This window comes from Sciurus carolinensis, chromosome 10 (assembly GCF_902686445.1).
Source record: "Sciurus carolinensis chromosome 10, mSciCar1.2, whole genome shotgun sequence".
NCBI classification, from domain to species: Eukaryota; Metazoa; Chordata; class Mammalia; order Rodentia; family Sciuridae; genus Sciurus; species Sciurus carolinensis.
Window position 1 is genome coordinate 86,809,940 of NC_062222.1, and position 20,558 is coordinate 86,830,497.

At 31.2% G+C, this 20,558-nt stretch overlaps 1 protein-coding gene across 2 annotated transcripts in view; it reads left to right on the forward strand.

Annotated features, from left to right (window-relative positions):
• Positions 1 to 20,558, forward strand: part of Uba6 (ubiquitin like modifier activating enzyme 6) — an 85,982-nt gene that overhangs the window by 15,318 nt on the left and 50,106 nt on the right. For both annotated transcript variants that reach the window (XM_047565974.1, XM_047565976.1), the window contains exons 3-9: positions 3,147 to 3,241; positions 3,749 to 3,777; positions 7,374 to 7,468; positions 7,952 to 8,063; positions 13,780 to 13,860; positions 16,782 to 16,904; positions 18,418 to 18,541. In XM_047565974.1, coding sequence (XP_047421930.1) covers positions 3,147 to 3,241; positions 3,749 to 3,777; positions 7,374 to 7,468; positions 7,952 to 8,063; positions 13,780 to 13,860; positions 16,782 to 16,904; positions 18,418 to 18,541 — 659 coding nt within the window. The remainder of the gene's footprint in view (positions 1 to 3,146; positions 3,242 to 3,748; positions 3,778 to 7,373; positions 7,469 to 7,951; positions 8,064 to 13,779; positions 13,861 to 16,781; positions 16,905 to 18,417; positions 18,542 to 20,558) is intronic.

The window sequence follows — 20,558 nt, forward strand, 5'->3', positions numbered from 1 at the left end:
ATTTATCTTAAACAACTGTGAAGTATACATTTTTTCAGGAACACATGGAACATTTGTAAACTTGACCAAATAAATGTTCCAAATATTAAAATGTGAAATCATACAAATTTTGATATGTGTTCATAATGCATTTAAGTTAGAAGTCAGTATAAAATATAACTAAAAAATTCCCCATCGAGTTTAATATTTAAAAATACACTTTGGATTATTAACACATCAAAAAAGAATTCTAATTAAAACTGTAAAATAATAAAGTAGGGTTAATCAAAATTGTAGCGGCTCTTAATATTGAAGTTATATATTTTACAAAACAAAAATTAATGAATTTTAATTTTAGTTAACTAGAGAAAAAGAAAATGAAATTATAGGTTTATTAGCATAGAAAATATTTCATTAACCAAGTTCATAGGTACCAGCCAAAAACTAACCATGTAGACAGACTTTTCTGAAAATCAGAATTGCATAACAGGAATAAGCAACTATGGAGACTGTCAAAAGGAGAGTAAACTGGTATAGCCACTTTAGTAGACGGTTTGATGTTATCTAATAAAGTTGAAGATATACATACTCTTTAACTCTTTCCCCTTTCAGATATATAAATAGAAAAACAACTACAAATGTCCACCACGAGACATTTTTAAGAATACTTATAGTCCCATTGTTGGTTACTATCCAAAACTGTAGAATAGAGTTAAGTTATAGTATTTTATTACAATTAAATATTACAGTGCAGTAGATACAGAACAAAAGTAAAAATTAATGACCAGTTGAATTTATTGATATGAATAAATCCCATTAATTTTATTCAAAGAATCATGATACACCAGAAGACATTCAAAGCAATCGCTTTTTTATAAAAAGTTGAAAATAAACAAAATATATTATTCAGGGTTACACCAATTAAGATAATGAGGGAATGGAGCTGTAGCTCAGTGGCACAGGCTTGCCTTGCATATGTGAGGCAATGAGTTCGATCCGCAGCACCACATAAAAATAAATAAAATAAAGGCATGCTGTCCATCTACAACTACAAAAAAAAAGTTGCTGCTTCTGTATAAGAAGCAGCATACTATTTACATATATGTGTGAGTATATATATATATATATATGTGTATATATATATATGTTCAACATACTATAATACTTAGTATTGAATGAGTAAATATATAGTTGTTATTTTCTAAGACAGAAATCTTCACTTCTCAAGAAGAATATGATCAACAAATATATGAAAAAATGTTCAATATCTCTAGTAATTAGAGAAATGCAAATTAAAACCACACTGAGATTCCATCTCAATCCAGTCAGAATGGTAATTCTCAAGAATTCAAGTAATAATAAGTGTTGGCAAGGAAGTGGAGAAAAGGACACACTCATACGCTGCTGGTAGCAATTCAAATTGATGCAACCACTCTGGAAAGCAGTATGAAGATTCCACCAAAAAACTAAGAATGGAACCACCATTTGATCCAGTTATTGCATTCCTCAGTATATACAATTATCATACTATAGTGATGGCAGCCACACATTTATAGCAGCTCAACTCAATAGCAAGTTATGAAACCAACCTAGATGCCCATCAACAAATGAATGAAAATGTGGTCTATACACAAAACAGAATATTACTCAGCCATAAAGAAGAATGACTTTATAACTTTTGCTGGTAAATGTATGGATCTAGAGACTATCATACGAAGTGAAATAAGCCAATCTCCCCCTGCCCCCCCAAAAAAACCCCAAAGGCCAAATGTTCTCTTTATATGTGAATATTAAACCACAAGAGAGGGGAGGAATAGAAGTTCTGTGAATTAGACAATGGAAAGGAATGGGAATAGGAATAGGAAAAACAGTGGAATGAATCTGACATAACTTTCCTATGTACATATATGAACATAGCACAGTGAATCTGAACATCTTGAATATTCATAAGACTGAAATTCTAATGTGAATATGATATATTCCATGTTTGTATAAATGTATCAAAATAGATTGTACTGTCATATAACTAAAAAGAAAAAATATTTTAAAAAAAGAAATCTTGAGTACTGAGATAAAAGGTTAGGTTTTATCCTATTTTGTAGGGAAAAGAAAGGAAATATAGTTTGGATTTATAAAGTATCACCTGACTAGACAAGAAAGGCTTCTGTTTTGAATATGGAAATGTGAAACAAAGAAATTAAATATATAATTTTAAACATACATTAAATATGTGCATTTAAGTCCAAAAATAAAGACTTATAATCCAGAGGGTTTTGAAATTGTTTATATTGAACTCATTTTTCAAATGATTGTCCTAAGAATTCATTGAAATTTATATTAGAACTTATCAGTTTTTCATTGTTCATTGTTCTCTCAAATATACTCTTACTATTGACTTCATTAATATATCTGATTTTTTAAAATTGTCAATGTGTATTTTTTTGAAGTCCCCAACCTGACATTACTTGTTGCTATTAGAATGCATAACTCACAAAGGTTTTGAATACTTACTTGCTTTTACATGTAAAATATTATTCAAAATTTGCTTAATTTTTTTTAATTCAGTTGACTTAAACAAATTTTTGTCTCAGAAATCCTGTTTGTAGTGAAAGTTTTAAAGTGGAGATAGCAAACTCAAATGTCTATAGTAGCCACTGAGACAATAAATGAGCAGGAAGGAATGGAACTGTGCAAGTCTAGCATATATAATATTCCCTATCAACTCCATCTGTCTGTTTTCTTGAGGGAATATAGATCATACTACCAAATCACAAATTTTTCAAAATATGTCATTTATTTGACAATTAATTTGAAAATTCATAAACTCTGCAAATCATCCAAAACAGTTGTCTGTGCAGGAACCTGTATTCTATGTTCTACATTTTGCTTGTTTTTCCAACTTTGTATAATGGGGTTGCTTTGAATATCTTGTGCCTTTTTTTTTAAATAATGAAATTTATGGGTATTTATATCAATAAATGCAGGCCAATAATTTTCATTTTTGTTCTTTATGTGCTACTCTGCAGTATTTAATTATAATGAAATACCATAACTTAGCTATTCTTCATTCTATACTTTTGAACAACTGCCTGGCTGTTAGTTTACAACTTTGAGAGATGTAATTTTAAGAGAAGTTAATTTTCTTTTTTTTATTGTGTTTTATGTAGTCGACAGAGGTATGTTCTTGGAGACACAGCAATGCAGAAGATGGCTAAGTCCCATGTTTTCTTAAGTGGTATGGGTGGTCTTGGTTTGGAAATTGGTAAGCAATATTTTATTCATAATTTTATGTGATACTTTTTTATCAATATAAGATTATTTTAATGTCTTTAACTCTTGCCCCCTGTACATCCTGCAAAGGAAATTAGATCCACAAGCTTGACTGAATTCAATTTTGATTCTTTTGGCAAGACTATTTCATAACATTGTTACATACTTTCACAAGGAATCAATAATGATTCTCTTTGCTTCTGTATTTGTGATGTTAATAGCTATTAATGATCAATTGCTGTATCCATTTATATATTCATAAAAACATGTTTGTAAGAATACACTAAATTTTTAAAAGTGATTGCCTCTGGGTGGTATACAAAATTGTATTTGTTTCTTTTTTGTTAATCTATATTTTTGCACTGTTTTTGCAAGGGACTTATATTTCTTGTATAGTTAAAAAAATTACAGTTACTCAGGGTTGCATCTGAGCTCCTTGAAGACATATGTAATATGAATTCGAAGTATTAAACTATTCCTTTTTCTTTTGTCTTCATAGCAAAGAACCTTGTTCTTGCTGGGATTAAGGTAAGTGAATGTATGTCCTTAGTAAGAAAAAATTTACTTATGATTTCTTTTTGTTTATTTATAGTGGTACTGTTGTTTATACTTTGACTTATTGTGTTTTTGTTTAATAGCAAAATTGTTTGAAAGCTCTCCTGTCTTTTAAAAACAAGCTTAGAAAAATAGTATAACAAAACCTCATGTACATATCACTTAGCTTTTTTTACCAATTCAGGGACACATTTGCATCTATCTCCTTCCCATTTCTGATAGCCTGCAACTGCCAAATTATTTTAGTATAAATCTTAGACGTAGTATTATATATATATCATTCTTAAACACTTTATTGAGGTAACTTTTGTAAGTATTAATACAATACCATTTTCACACCTAAAAATGTAACAAGTCCTAAATATTGTTTATATTAGTCACCTGTTGCTATGAAACCATTTACCCCAAAATTCAGTAACTTAAACATTTCTTATCTCCAGTTTCTGTGGATAAGGATTCAGGCATGCATTAGCTGGTTCCTTTATGTGAAGATCTCAGATTGCTTCCATTAAGGTATTGGTAAGAATTATAGTCATCTTGAGGCCAGTTAGTGAAAGATATACTTTGCAAGCTTGCTCTTGATTTTTGCAGCATTGAGGTCTTCATGGGTTAGATTGTTAGACTGAGGACCTCAATTTCCTGCTGGCTCTTGGCCAGAGGTCATCCTCAGTTCATTGCTATGTTATGTTCTCCAGTAGGGTAGCCTGCTTCATCATTGTAAGCAAGGAGAAGACAAGAAAGGGATTGTGCTAATAAATCAAGTTATAGTCTCTTATAACTTAATATCAGAAGTAGGTGCAGCTCATACTCAGTAGGAAGGGATTACCCAAAGACATGAATATATAAAGGTGGAAGTATTGGGGTCATCTTTAAAGTCTGCTTAGCATGATCATAAGTTACCTAGTTCGGATTTTCATAGTTTTCTTGAATCTTTTTTAAGACTTCTTTGAATCTTATAGAGATTCAAGTAAAATTCATATACTGAATTTGTTTTATTTTAATCTGTAGTTTTTTCTTCCTGGATTGTATTTATCTTGGAATTTATTTGTTGATGAAACTAGTCACTTGTAACATGTACCTCTATCCCTGCATTTCCTGTAAACTGGTAGTTATGTGCAAAGAATCAGAATCAGATTTGATTCTTTTAGCAAGACTATTTCATAGGTAATGTTGTATTCTCCCATCAGGAGGCAATAATATCCTGTTATCCTTCTTTTTGTGATTATTATTTTATTATTAGCCATTAATGATCATTACCTAGATCATTGTTTCATTAGGGACCACAGTTATATTCTCATTCATTAGCTGGGATAATATTTTAGAAAGAAAACTTTCTATTCATCATTTATTTAGTTTCACAAAAGTATAGATCATTCATGTATGAAAGACATGATAAATACTTGAATTTTTCTTCTTTAATTACCAGCTTTAAAAATCAGTGACTTGGGCTGGGGTTGTGGCTCAGTGGCAGAGCACTTGCCTTGCATATGTGAGGCACTGGGTTCAGTCCTCAGCACCACATAAAGATAAATAAAATAAAGATATTGTGTCCACCTATAACTAAATTAAAAAAAAAAATCAGTGGCTTCACCTGGGTGTGGTGGCACATGCTTGTAATCCCACCAACTCAGGAGGCTGAGTCAGAAGGATCTGTAGTTCTAAACCAGCCTGAGCAACTTAGCAAGAGCCTGTCCCAAAATTAAAAAGAAAAAGGGCAGGGGATATAGCTTACTGGTTAAACACCCTGGGTTCAGTCCCTGGTAAAAAAAAAAAAAAAAAAAAAAAACAGTGGCTTCCTATCATTCCCAGGAGAGATCTGTGAACTCAGTATGTATGCATGTATGGATATGTCATGATAAATGCATGTATTTAAACATATTTAATATGTTTTGATCCACTATAGAGGTGGATGCTAAAACCATCTTTGGTTACAGGAATTCTTTTCAATTTTTGAGTTCTTTTGATACAACCCCAGCGGTGTTTGTCACTAAAAAGTCATTTTAGTGGACAGAATTAGACCACTAATGTTCTAATAAGCATTGAATTCTCTGATTTTCAAGTTTTAGATTATAAGGTTTTGCTAAAATTTTCTAATTCACATTTAGAATTGTATACTTCTTTGATTTATATTTTAAACTTTTTTCCTCTTACTGTAAGAGTCTTAGTTCCTAATGAAATTAACCTAATTACTTGTCAGGTGTTTTATGTATTGACATAGTTTCAGAATACCAATTCAAATATCACTAATAAAATATTAACAACAATGCAAGTTTTTTTAATCCTTTTTTTAATCCAACTTGGATTTGACAAATTAACTGTTTTCTTAAGTCACTTTAATTCCTCTGAGTAGTTATGCAAACAACTCAATATTTAACAATTTAGTTCATTTATTCATTTTGCCTTGGATTTTTAGGAATTGCTTTTAATTTAATATAATTGTACTATTATGTGAGATATATATTCAGACATATTTTCAAAGCAATATATTTTCATTATCTTTTTCTGCCCTGTTCCTTTCTTCCCTTATTAGATATCCTCTCCATTTGTTTTTTAATATAAGCAAATGTATGCACACATACATGTGTATCTATATATGTATGTGTATATGTATTTATTTCTTCCTGCTTTTCTTAGTGTCTTGCTTTTCTCCATCTCACTGTTTATCATTTAATGGCATATCCTGACGATTTCTACATAATTATATATATATCATCCTTTTTTATAGTTGCATGGGTATTCATTATGTGAATATATCACATATATCAATTTTTCCATATTGGGGAACTTGAACATTTTGATTATTTTTTAATAGTGCTATGTTTAATATCCTTGTACATATATGTCTTTTTGTATCTTTCCCAGATTGTTTTTTGGATAGAGTCCTAGAAGTAGGATTGCTGTATCAAGGGACAAATGCATTTGTCTTCTTGATGGAAATTGCTAAATTCCTTCCCATTGAGGTTGAGCCACTTCACATCCCTATCAGTAATTATGTGAGTGGCTGATTCACTTCAACCTCATCAGTACAGCATGTTGTCAAACTTTTGGACTTATGCCAGTTTAATAAGTGAAAAAAATTATTTCTTTCCTGAGCAATGCCAAGCATCTTTACATATTTTTAAGGGTCATATATGCATTTTTTTTCAGTATATTTCTTATAAATTAATCTTGCCCTTTTTTCTGTAAGGTTTGAAAGGACCTGATACGGGTTGTAAATATTGTTTTTCTAGCTTGTGAATTATGTTTATGACTTGGAACTTGGCATATTTTAAATGTTTACAAGAATTTTCTGATTTTTTGTGTGTTGAGTTTGTTTTAATGTGCTTCTTTCATAAACTTAAATTCTCTTACATGTTTAATTTTTTTTTTATCAGTGTATTGGGGTTTCCAAATGTTATATAATCATGTATCATTTGCATATAGATCTAGTTTTATGTCCTTTTCAATTTTTTTTGCCTATAATTACTTTTGTTGCATTTACACATAATAATACTTATAGTATAGTGTAGGGATAGTGTGTATTCTTGTCCTATTCTAGATTTCAACAGATACTTTCCTCTTTTCTGAAGGCACTTACAATCCATGATACAGAAAAATGCCGGGCATGGGATTTAGGAACCAACTTCTTTCTCTGTGAAGATGACATTGTTAGTGGGAGAAACAGGTGGAGATATTTTGATTTCTTATGATGTTTTTAAAATTTTGATCTCTCATTTATTTAGAATATTTTCCATTTCTGGAGCACCAGTTCAGTCATAGTTGTTTAACTCATTACCATAAATTCATAGTACCATAGTTAAGTACTAGTGTATGTTATTTAATTATTTGTATTTATCAAGTTTTTGATACATTCATTGCTGGGAAAATTTCTTTGGGATTATTGAATGACATCTGTAGTATTGAATCATTTAGACTTCTAGATAATGAAATTTAGAACTATAAGCATATACTTTGAGATTATTTGACTGTGAATTATGACTGTATTTTTAAGAATGTATAGTTTTATGAAACAAATTAGTCTTTTTTATTGTATAACTTATTGTTTCAGTTAAAATTTCATAACATGTTAGGTTCTGATGATGTCATTAAGTGTCCAACTTTAAGAGATTGAATATATTAAATGAAAGATGGTTAATTATTTTTTTAGGGCTGAAGCTGTACTTTATCATATTGCAGAATTAAATCCATATGTTCATGTCACATTATCTTCTGTACCTTTCAATGAAACCACAGATCTCTCCTTCTTAAATAAATACCAGGTTAGTGAACCTATTTTGTATTAAATGCTGTTTACCCATTTCTAGGCAAATCATCAAGTATTAGTACAGCATAACTGCTTAGTGTATTGAGCAAAACAAAAAATTTACATCAGACTACTTACTGGAATACTACTTATCAGATAATCCATTTTTCAAGAGAGGATGTAAGAACTAATGACACAGCAGTTCATTTGGTTATTTTAACAGTAATATGCATAAAACTACTAAAGTTTATTTATATCAGCATGCATTTATTTCTTCCTCATGCATCTGCATGTCACTTGGGGGTTTTTCTATTCTAGACTAAACTTAGCTTGCACTCCAGAGTCTGAGTATCTTCATATATCTCTTCTTGGACAAGGAGACTACCATTCATGCTCTCATGTTATCAACAGAACCACAAAAGGCAAGTCCAACCACTTAAGCACATTTTAAGCCCTTATTCACATTACTTCCACTAATACATCATTGTCCAAATCAAGTGACATTGTCAAGCTTAAAGTCAAGAAGTAAGAAAGTGTACTGTTCTCCTCCTAAGGAGCCATAAAGAAACATACAAGTTATAGTGGAGTAAACACGAATCAATAATTCAGTTTACCTAAGTACCAATTCCTTAAATTACAGGAGTAACAAAATTTCCCAGCATATTGGATAGTCTAAAAGTAACTAGATGACCTTGTTTTTTTGTTCTGTTTTTCTGTGATTAAATTGTCATTACCTATTTGAAAATCAGTGTATATACTTCCATTTGAGACCTAATAACTTAAAATCCATTCTTCTAGCACCTAGAATTCCACCCAAGAATTACTAAACATACTTCCTTTTAAATGACTACCTAACCTGAAAATAAAGGAAGTGGTTAGAGGCCAAATGAACACTTCCATAGAAGTGGTCATTCTCAAGGACAGAGCTACTTGTTGCAATATCAAAGTTCTTGAGAATTAATGGTTACAGGAAAATATGAGATGCAGATCTAGATCTACCTGAGATAGAGAAATGGAATTGAGACTTCCCCCCTCTTCATAGAACTGGAATCTCAGAGACCTATAACTGTAGTGGAAGGGCGGATAATAACACTTCTTGCCTATCAGAACAATAAACTTGTCTGTTTTTTTTCTCGAGCTCTGGATGAAAAACTATAAAGATTTTCCTGGGAATTTGTAACCATAGGCCTGTGTCCACACAGGTTTAGAGATCAGCATAATAATCTTTGTGATCTAGAAACTCCCAAGCTAAAAATTTAATGTGAAAAAACAAAGTAATAGTACTGTTGTGACCATACCCTAGAATGCTAACAGAACTAAACAAATTTAGGTAATGTACTCTCAGATAATGTACTCTCTGTATTCTGTATATAAAGCCCCTTTGAGAATGAGTTCACAATTCAAAGCAAGATAATAAAAGCAGTTAAACTGATCAAGAGTTGTTGGAGCCAGGTGCGGTGCCACATGCCTATAATCTCAGCAGCTCTGGAGGCTGAAGTAGGAGGATCAAGAGTTCAGAGCCAGCCTCAATAATGGTAAGGCACTAGGCAACTCAGAAATGATAAAGGAGGCATTACAACTAATACCAATGAATTAGAAAAAGTGGAAGAAATGGATAACTTTTTAGACACATTCTACCTACTGAAATTGAACCTCAGAGTCATAGAAAACCCAGACAGATCAATGACAATAGTTATATTCAATCAAGTTCAGGACCAGATGATTTTTCTACTAGATTTCTTTTCTTTTCTTTTCTTTTCTTTTCTTTTCTTTTCTTTTCTTTTCTTTTCTTTTCTTTTCTTTCTTTTCTTTTCTTTTCTTTTCTTTTCTTTTCTTTTCTTTTCTCTCTCTCTCTCTCTCTCTCTCTCTCTCTCTCTCTTTCTTTCTTTCTTTCTTTCTTTCTTTTTTAAAAAACAAGACCTAATGCCAGTTCTTCTTAAGCTATTCCAAAGGATTGAAAGGGAGGGAACCCATTCTACAAGACCAGCATTCCCCATTACCAAAACCAGACAAGGACACAACAACCAAAAAAAAACAAAAAAAAAAAACTATAACCCAATGTCCTCACTAATAGATGCAAAAATTCTTAACACAATTCTAGTAAAACAGATCTAACAGCACATCCAAAAGTCAATTCACCATAATCAAGTTGGTTGGCTTTATCTTGTGGCCACAAGGATAGTTCAGCAGACACAAACCAATAAATATAATACAAACAGAATGAAGGATAAAAATCATTCATTAAACATTACTTAGACACAGGAAAAGTATTTGTGCCCAGTGTGGTAGCACATGCCTCTAATCCCAGCTACCCAGGAAACTGAGGCAGGAAGATTATAAATTCCAGGCCAGCCTGGGCAACTGAGCAAGATCCTGTGTCAAAATGAAAAGGGTTAGGGATGTGCTTCAATGGTAGAGCATTTGCCTAGTATGCACAAGGCCCTGCATTCACTCCTAGAAATATTTCACCAAAGAAATAAAAATACAAGAAAAATCATTTGTTAAAATTTAACCCCCCTTCAGAATGAAAACCCTGAACAAAAAGGTAAAGAAGGCTCATAACTCAACATTATAAAAACAAAATGATACCTACAGCCAACATCATACTGAATGAGGAAAAGCTGAAAGTGTCCCATCTAAGATCTGGAACAAGATAAAGGTGTCCATTGTTACCATTCTTATTCAATGTAGTACCAGAACTTTTGGCCAAAGCATTTAGGCATGAGAAGGAAATAGAGGACATATAAATAAGAAATGAAAAAGTAAAAATATCCATATTGGCAGATGATATTATACATAGAAAACCTAAAGTTCCAACAAAAGGCTGATAGAACCAATGAACAAATTCAGTAATGTTGTAGGATACAAAATCAATATATAAAAATCAATAGCATTTTTATACACCAACAATGAGAATGCTGAGAAAGCTATCATGAAAGCAGTCCCATTCACAATAGCTATACATAAAATAAAATATCTAGGAATTTAACCAAGGAAGTAAAAGACCTCTACAATGAAATTACAAAATGCTAATTAAAAAAATTAAAACACACGAAAATGGAGAGCCCTCTGGTGTTCTTGGATTGAAAAAGTAAATGTTATTACTCTCAAAGTAATATATAGGTAGTGTGATTGCCATCAAAGTACCAGTGATATTCTTCCCAGACCTAGGGAAAAAAATTCTAAAATTTATATGAAAGTATAAAAGACCCCAAATAGAGAAAGCAGTCTTAAACAAAAAGAACAACAACAAAAATACTGGAGACATCAAAATACTTGATTTCAAGACAAACCACAGAGCCATAGTAACAACCCCATGGCAGTGGCATAAAAAACAAATGCACAAACAGTGGAACAGAATAGATCCCAGAAATAAAGCCACACATCTACAGCCAACTGATTCTCAACAAAAGCACTAAAAACATACAGTAGAGAGAAGCCAACCACTTGAATGGTGCTAGGAAAACTAGATATTCATATACAGAAAACTAAAATTTGACCTTTTTCTCTCACCCTATAGTAAAATCAACTCAAAATGTGTAAAAACCCTGAGTAAGACCTGAAGCTATGATTCTACTGGAAGAAAAATAGGGGAAATACTTTAAGATATTGATACAGGCGATGATTTTCTGGCTATGACTGAAAGGACAGTTAAATAAAATAAAAAAATAAATGACTTTACATCAAAGTAAAAATATTCTGACAGTAAATGAAAAAACAGTAAAGAGATAACCTACACACTGGAAGAAAATTTTTGCCAACTATCCATTGGACAAAGGATCCGTGATAACTTAGGAAATCAAAAAAATCTGATGTAAAAACAAAATGATCTGAATAGACACTTTTCAAACAAACAAAATATATATATATATATATATATATATATGAAAAATGATCAATATTATTAGCCATCAAAGAAATACAGATCAAAACTAAAATGAGATATCTCACCCCAGTTAGAATGACTGTTATCAGAAAACCAGAAATGACAAGGGTGTGAAAAGTAAAAATTTCTTGTAAACTGTTGACAGAAATATAAACTAGTGTAACTATTGTAGAAAGCAGTATGGAGGTTCCTTTAAAAGCTAAAAATAGTTCTACCATATGATCTAGCCATCCTACTTCTGGGTATATATCCAGAGTAAATGAAATCATCATACCAAAGATATACCTGCACACCATGTTTATTGCAGCACAATTCACAATTATGAAAATGTGGAATCAACATAGGTACTCTTCAACATATGCATGGTAAAGAAAATTTCACAGATATACACAGTGAAATACTTTCTAGCCATAAAAAGGAATGAAATACTATCATTTGCAGCAAAGTGGATGGAACTTGAAGACATTATTCTAAGTGACATAAGCTAGACATAAAAAGACAAGTACTGAGTTTTCTCCCATGGAAATGAAAAAAAAAAAAAAAGAAAGTTGACCTGAATGTACAGTGGTGATTACTAGAGTTTGGGAACTGGGAAGGAGGTTGATAAAGGAAGGCTAAATTTGATCAGTGCACACTGTATGCATGTATCAACATACCAGAATGAACCCCCTTAATATGTACATGTTAAGTAATACATATTAATCAAAAATAAAGTAAAATTTTTAAAATGTGGAAATTAGGTTTTATTTTACCACCATCATCATCATCACCCTGTCCCATTAGTATAACACAGAGGGCTCAATGGATGCCTGTGCACACAGTGTGTTGCCTTAAGAAAAAACACTGAAGTTAGGAAATCTGCTGTTTTATAGCAAGCAGTGAATAAGTCTTTTCTTTTTCCTTGAAGGAGACATTACCTCATCCCTCAAGTTTTTACTTGGCACATATAATCCAGAGAAATCCCAAGTTACAAGTTACAAGTTAATATATAATACCAAGTTAAGATCTTACATTTATGGTATACCCATATATAAGATCAAGGTTATGACATTCCAAGTGAGTGAGATGTGTATAGAAAATGAAAGATCCATGGAGGAATGTCTCAATACAGGTAGCACACTATATTCCGAGATAAATAAACTAAATCTATATCTGAATATGCGCTAGTAAAAACTAACATCTAATTCACACAGACCAGCAGAGAGGAAAGCACAAGACTGAGAATATTGTTGTTCTTTACTACTTCATAGACAAATAACCATAAGGAAGTAGTTGACCTCTTTGTTTTAGGTAATTATAATAAAATCTGATTGTAAAACCATCTACTTATAAAACAGTTGCACATAAAAGATTAAATAAGCACTGAAAATTATTGTTTACTATAGAATTGAGTGATATCACTAATATTATCATTAAAAGTTTATTTTTTGAATCTGTTGAATCAGAAGTAAAACAAAGTTATGGTAGCTAATATTTTTCTTTAAATTGTAAGCTCTTTTTAGTTTGCATGGAAATAGTATTCTGGTGGCTAGATTCGAGTTTTCATGATATTAACAGGTTAAAAAAAACATTCCAGCCACTTGGACAGTGCACAGATACCACATAGGATATTAAGGTTTTCTTCTAATAGTGAAGTCTTCGATAGTACTTGAATTTAATGAAGTTACCCAGCATGTTTTTACTTTTAGTATTTTCTTTTTCTGGAGATATTAACCTTAGAGCAGAATACAGTAATAATTTTTTAACAAGGGTAACAATTGGAACTGACATGCTTCTAACTTAGAAATTGTACTTTACTAAAAGAATTGTGCATTTTGTGGTCTTTAATTTCTTTTATTGTCAACAGTGTGTGATAGTGACTGAAATGAAACTTACATTGCAGAAGAAGATCAATGAGTTTTGTCGTTCTCATTACCCTCCAATTAAGGTAATAATATTCTTATTTAATAATGACTTGCAGTTAATCAAAGAAGGAGCACTTTTACTATTAAAATTTGTAGATACTCATTGAGTTACAAAGAAGCTCTTTTTCCATGAGGAAAATCACATAGGATTTCTGTCTTTAATTTTGGTATATTAATTTCCTATTTTTAAAACAAAGATCTTTTTGGTTTATAGGCAGATTGCCAAAATTAAGAAAGAGTAAAGTTTAGGAATGGAAAGGATGATAAACAGTAAGTATATCATCCAGTGTTAAACACGATATGATGATGGTTTTCAAGAGGTTCATTATTTTATTTAACAAATATTCATTGAACATCTGTGTACCAGTTTCAGTTCTGGGCCCATGGAATATATTAGTGAACAAGACACACAGATGTTCTTATTCATGAAACTTACCATCTGCTAGGGACGATATACAGTAAACAAGCAAATAAATGTGTGGTGGATTTAAAATAGTTTTAAGTCCTACAGAGAAAAAAATTTGGGCAAAGAATAAAAAAACAGTATCTGCATGAGGTCGAGAGAACACCCAGTGCTATTTCTGTTAGAAAGTCAAGAAAGTCCTCTTTGAGGAGATGCCATTTGGATAGAACCCTGAGAAATGAGAAATTATCAGCTATTTAAGGACGTAGGAAAGAGCATTCGAAGCAGAGGGATGTGTAAAAACCTGCAAGTTTAAAAATTAATTCTGTGTGTTTGAGCAACAAGAGGCAAGCCAAGATCATTAAAATGGAGCTAGAAAGAGAGGAAAGGATGGTAAGAGTAAACAAAACCAGAAGATTGGATGTAGAGAAGTAGGTAAAGGGCCATATCTTATGGAATCTTTGAGAATAATTGAGTTTTAAGCCCCTGAAACTTTGATATGACTTACATTTTTAAAAGATCATGTTAGCTTGCTGTGTGGAGAGTGGGCTATAGCAATAGTTCCCAAAGTGTGGTCTTAGCATACAGAAAGGTTCCAAAGCCTTTTCAGGGGTCTGCACAAACTCTTCATAATATTACATAATATTTTATAATATTACTTTTTCACTTTTGTTGTTCTTTTGGGGTGCTATGGTTTTTTCCAGCATCTATATGATGTGTTTTGATATCATTCCTCTGACATTTTGTGGCAGTTGTGTATTTTTGTGTCTTAAATTTTTCTGTTTTGACGCCTTTATTTATTATTTTACAGTACCCAGGGCCCCTCACACAGCTAGGCAAGCACTCTACCATTGATCTAGCTGCCCTACTTCCCTAGCTTTGTTTTAAGTAGCAATAGGTATAACTCACATAAACAAAAGCCCTTTGAGTTTTTAATGTGTTTCAGAGTATCAAGTAGTCATGAAAGAGATCCCAAAGAAGGAGAACTATTGGATTATAAGAGTAGAATAGGGGCAGATAGACCAGTTAGAAGTTACTGCAGTAGTCTAAATGAAAGGGGCTGTGGTCTCAGAGGAAAAAAAGTGAGAATAGAGAAAATGAGAAATTATTGAGTCTGAGGTAAGTTTTATTGAAAAAAGTCTGGTAAAACTTGTGAATGACAATGTAAATATTGAAAGAGTAAGCAAGAGTGGCTCCTAAATTTTTTGCCTTTCATAATTAGATGCTTGGTGGTAATGCTGGAAAGAAAGAAAAATCATAATCCTCCTCCTATAATTGAGTATGCACAACTAACTGCTTTCTTTGTTTTTGAGGTTACTTTTCTTTTGAGGGAAAAAAATTGTTCCTTTTAGAAAGGCACTAAGCCAAAATCATTCACAGTAGTATAAGTTTGCTGGAAAATTCTGAGTTTTGGTATTTTCTTAGACTATTAGTACTCTCTGTGGGAAATTTTTTCTCTACTTCACAATTTAAGGTGAATCAGGATAGTCTGTAAACTTAAAACAGGAGAAAGAATTTTTACTAAATAATTACACTAGATTATAAACTGAAATCTTTGTTTATGTAACTGTTACATGTATTTGTACTTAAGAATCATTTTAGAAAAAAAATAAATTATCCTGGAGTTTGCAGCTTTTAAACTTAAAAAATAAAAATAAAAAGCAACAAGAGCAGCTGCATATAAATTTCTGCACAGCTTTATGTGTCATTAAAACAACAATAGCAAAAACTATGTATACTCGTTTTAATCAATAAAGACAACACATGATCAAGAAGGATTTACTTACTCTAATAGCCATCTCATACTTTGAATAATAGGAATTATAAATCATTTTGATGTGATATACCCAAATATCACTTTATTTTACTTTTGTTAGAAAAATATCATTTTGTCCTGGGTTGGATATACTACTGAACAAGGATTTGTTATTTATTAGCAATAACTCTAAAAGTAGTTTTCAGCATAAAAATAATTTCTTTATAGATTCTTGGTATGGAAGTAATACATTTGTTTAAGAAAATTGCTTTTAATATTTCTGATTTTGTAAAAGAATTTGTTTTTAATTTCAGTACTTTGTTTTTTCACTTTCAGTTCCTCAGCGCTTTTTCTTAGACTGCTGTTACTTTTAGTTGTGTTCTATTTTTCATTAACTCTACTGCTTTTAGTGAATGTACACTCATTTCTTTTTTTCTAAAATAACAAATAAGAATTCATTCACAGGCCGTTAAATGAAGGTAACTATTATATATTGTGCTTGAATTTTATGAGACCAGAATTTTTGTTACTTAAAAATCATAGAATATAGAATGGTGATATACTGAATGTTATTCTAACTTCGTTATACCAGATAATCCATTCACTGAATGACCAAATTTCTTGATTCCTAACCTGATCTGCACAGTTTATCCTATTCATGATTCACTTTATTTTCCAAAAGATACACTTAATTATAAATGTAAATTGTCATGAAAGAGCCTACATTTATTGAGGTATTTTTCTCCTTTACATAAATAAAATAACTTATTTTTGCCATTTCACAGTTCATCAGTGCAGATGTACATGGAATTTGGTCACGGTTGTTCTGTGATTTTGGTGAGGAATTTGAAGTTTCAGATACTACAGGAGAAGAACCAAAAGAGATTTTCATTTCAAATATAACGCAAGTATGATTATATTAAGGAACTTTTTTAAAACAATTTTTAAAGTTGATGTGCATGCTCCTTTAAAAAAGGAAATATTAACACAATATTCTAATAGGCAGAATAAATGAATATTTTTATGTATGATATTTTAAAATAATTGGGAATATTTTGTTAATTTCTTGATTGCATTGTATTAAAACTAACTTGAAATTGGAATATTAATTTTTAAGAGTGTCTAGATTTGCTTCATCACTACTTTATACTTGATAGAACATTTGCTTATCATAAAATTTAAGTTTAGTTTTGTTCTACACCTTATTGCTGTGAGGCATGAATTGTATATGATTCATTATTTGTTAAACTTTACTTTTCTCAAATCATGAATGGACTATGTCATAAGTCACCTGGTCTAACACTATATAAAGAAAGACTTTTCTAATCAATCCATTAGTTCTAAAACAATATTAGAAGAGAGAAAAATTTAAGAATTAACCGTAAGTTAAAAAAATAAATAAATTAGAACCACACTTTCTTGATATCTAAAAGAATGTAGAAATCATTCCTTTCTAATACTCTTTTAAACCAAAGTAATTTATTTGTGCTCTTTGTAGTTATTGTACATTAAAACCCAAAAGTAGCCAATTACAAAGGAATAGTATACTGTGAAACAATATTAGATATGTTTCTGACTTCATGCTTTTTTATTTTTTTAATAATTTTTAGTTTTAGACGACACAATATCTTTTATTTTTATGTGTTGCTGAGGATCAAACCCAATGCCTCACGTGTGAGAGGCAAGCTATCTACCACTGAGCTACAACCCCAACCCCCGTGCTTTATTTTTAAATCCAGTGTAATGTTTCTTTACTCATGCCTTTTTAAGAAAAATTAATTGAAAAATTATTTTGTGTATCTCTGCTTAGAGTGGTTTGTTATTTCACCTGAGTTACTCTTTTAGGTGTATTAATTCTTAGACAATCTTTTACCTTCTGTAGTTAGTTTTAGTTGTCCCTAAGAATTACAAAGTGCTAAAATAAGCTCCAGAAGATAGTAAACATTCTTGTATTGCATTGGTATTTCTTTTATGGAATAGTGCAGGAAATGAGCATGAGCTCATAATAATTTCTTTACTTTAGAATGTTGAGTAGGCTGTAAACTGTTCAATTTTAAAGTATCCATCCACTTTCCATATATTTCTTTGATATCCAGAGTTAGACTCTTAATTTTAACACCTAGTTTTTTCATATGTTTTATAAGACACAAGAGTCTTTGAATCTGTGAAATATTCAAACTCTTTGGAATCTCTGAATGTCTCCCCCAAACATATTTCAAGATTCATTTTAAAAAGTACTAATAAGTTGATCATTCATTTGTGACAGTTCTTTAAAGACTTACTTTCATTTATTGAAAAAGAATGACTTGGAAGTTGGGTTTGAGAATTTCATGATAACATTGTCATTTTTGTGCGAGTTTTGGAATTTGTACTAAAAGAATATGTGAACTCAATTTTTAATATGTAACTTTTTATTTTTAGGCTAATCCTGGCATTGTCACCTGCCTTGAAAATCATCCCCACAAACTTGAGACAGGACAGTTCCTAACATTTCGAGAAGTTAATGGAATGACAGGTTTAAATGGATCTACACAACAAATAACTGGTAAGTTGATGTGTTTTATTAACTCATTTATATTTATTCATTATTCAGCACCTTTATGATATATTCAGACACCTTACTCAGTGTTGGGAACATAATATCAACTGATACAGATCTGATTCATGGCTCCTTGAGCTTAAACATTCAGTTCAAGTGAGGACATGTTAAATAGTGATGATATTAAGAAAGCACAGGCTTTGTTAGAACTCCAAACCTAGTAAGGATACCTTGCCAGGTTGGAGGATAGCAACAGTGAGGACAGAGTATCCTGATTAAAACCTGAAGGTTGCAGCGATTTCAGAAGCTACTGAAAAAGAATGTTTACAGAGATAAATAATAAAAGGTGCAGATCCAAGATAGAACTACTACTTGAAATGTGCTATGATATGGCTAGCAGTAAGAATTAAAATTCCAAGAATCTTAAAACACTTGAAAGGAAACTTTGTTATCATGGTAGTTGAGCAAATATTCCTAATTGGTAACTTATTCACATAAGGAGTGCAAGAAAGCAGGAGGAGGGAATAGATTTTGGGCAGAAGATAATGAGTAGTTTAGGCTTGTCAAGTGATTTGACAGTGAAGTATTCAAATGAAAATAACTAGATGTTGGTTGGATATGTGTTCTTGTTCGGTGGCTTAAATAGGAGGGATGAATGATTATGACTGCCAGCAAGTTTGTAAGTTAATTGGCAAGAAGACGTAGTCATTTTTTTTTCTAGGGACTATGTAAGATCATTGCCCAAATGAGAGGGAAGATGCTAAGGTCACAGGTTTCAGATGAATAAGCATTTTAACAATTGGAAATATTATCAGGCATCATAGGACTTGTTTGAAGTTGAGATAATGAAATTATACCAACATTAATTTTTATGGTTTTATTTCTCCTCCTGAAAGAGTTAAAGACAATACTAGAAAACCTGTAACTCAGCTGACTGGCATGTTTACCCCAATTCGGGGAAGAGTGAGTCTATTTTGTCCTTAGATGTTTGAAAAATATAATTATGTGATTAATACATAGACTATTAGTATTGCCTTTTTTCTTGGTTAATGAAGTAAAATGTATCCTTAAGAGATAGAAAGAATGAGTCCTTGTTACAAACTCTGTATAGATAAACAACCTTGGAACTATATTTAAATATCTTTGGTAACAAAACAGTTTGAATTTGTTACAACTAAGCATCTTAAATACAGATATAGATTATCATCAGTATTAAAGAATTTGTGTCTATTTTTGTGAAAATTGATCATTTGGGATTATCATTTGTTATTTTGGAGTTCATTCAGTGGTGGATTGTGGTCAGATTCTTGAGACTGCCTATATACAAAGAAGCAATTGGATATAAAAGAATGAAGATAGAGAAAATCCACATTTTACATCAAAATTTCTTCAGAATGAGGGATATTTAAATAAAACTGTTGTTTGACACTTTTTTAAACCTTTATTAGTTGGTTACTGCTTAGTTATTGTGTCATAATTTTGTTTTGTGAAAAACATTAAGTAGCTAAAATGCACATCTCCTTAGTTCTCACCCATTCACCACAAGTAACTACTGTTCATAGTTTTGTGTATCCTATGATTTCCTTTTGCTTTTTACACTAAAGACAGCATTTTACATGTAGTGTGCTGCCGTTATACCTAACATTCAACAAAATGTCTCCATGATCTTTTCATATCAGTTTTTGCAGAACATTTTTTTCTAAATCTTTTTCTTTTTCTTTTGTGACTATGTAATATTTCATGTTATGGATGAAAATATTACCAGAGCATAATATTAATTTACATTTTTTGTATTATGAATGAGATTCACTATCTTTTTATACATTACATAATCTTCGTTGGTTTGAGGTGCAACCTTTATTGTGTCTGTTGGTGTATTTGAGTCTATTTCTGAAATCTCTAGTCCATTTGTCTGTTTATGAGCCAGAACCTACTGTATTAATTATAAATATTATGATTAGTACCAATATATTATTTAAACTTTATATTTTAATGTTAATAATGAATTTTTCTTATTTCTCTT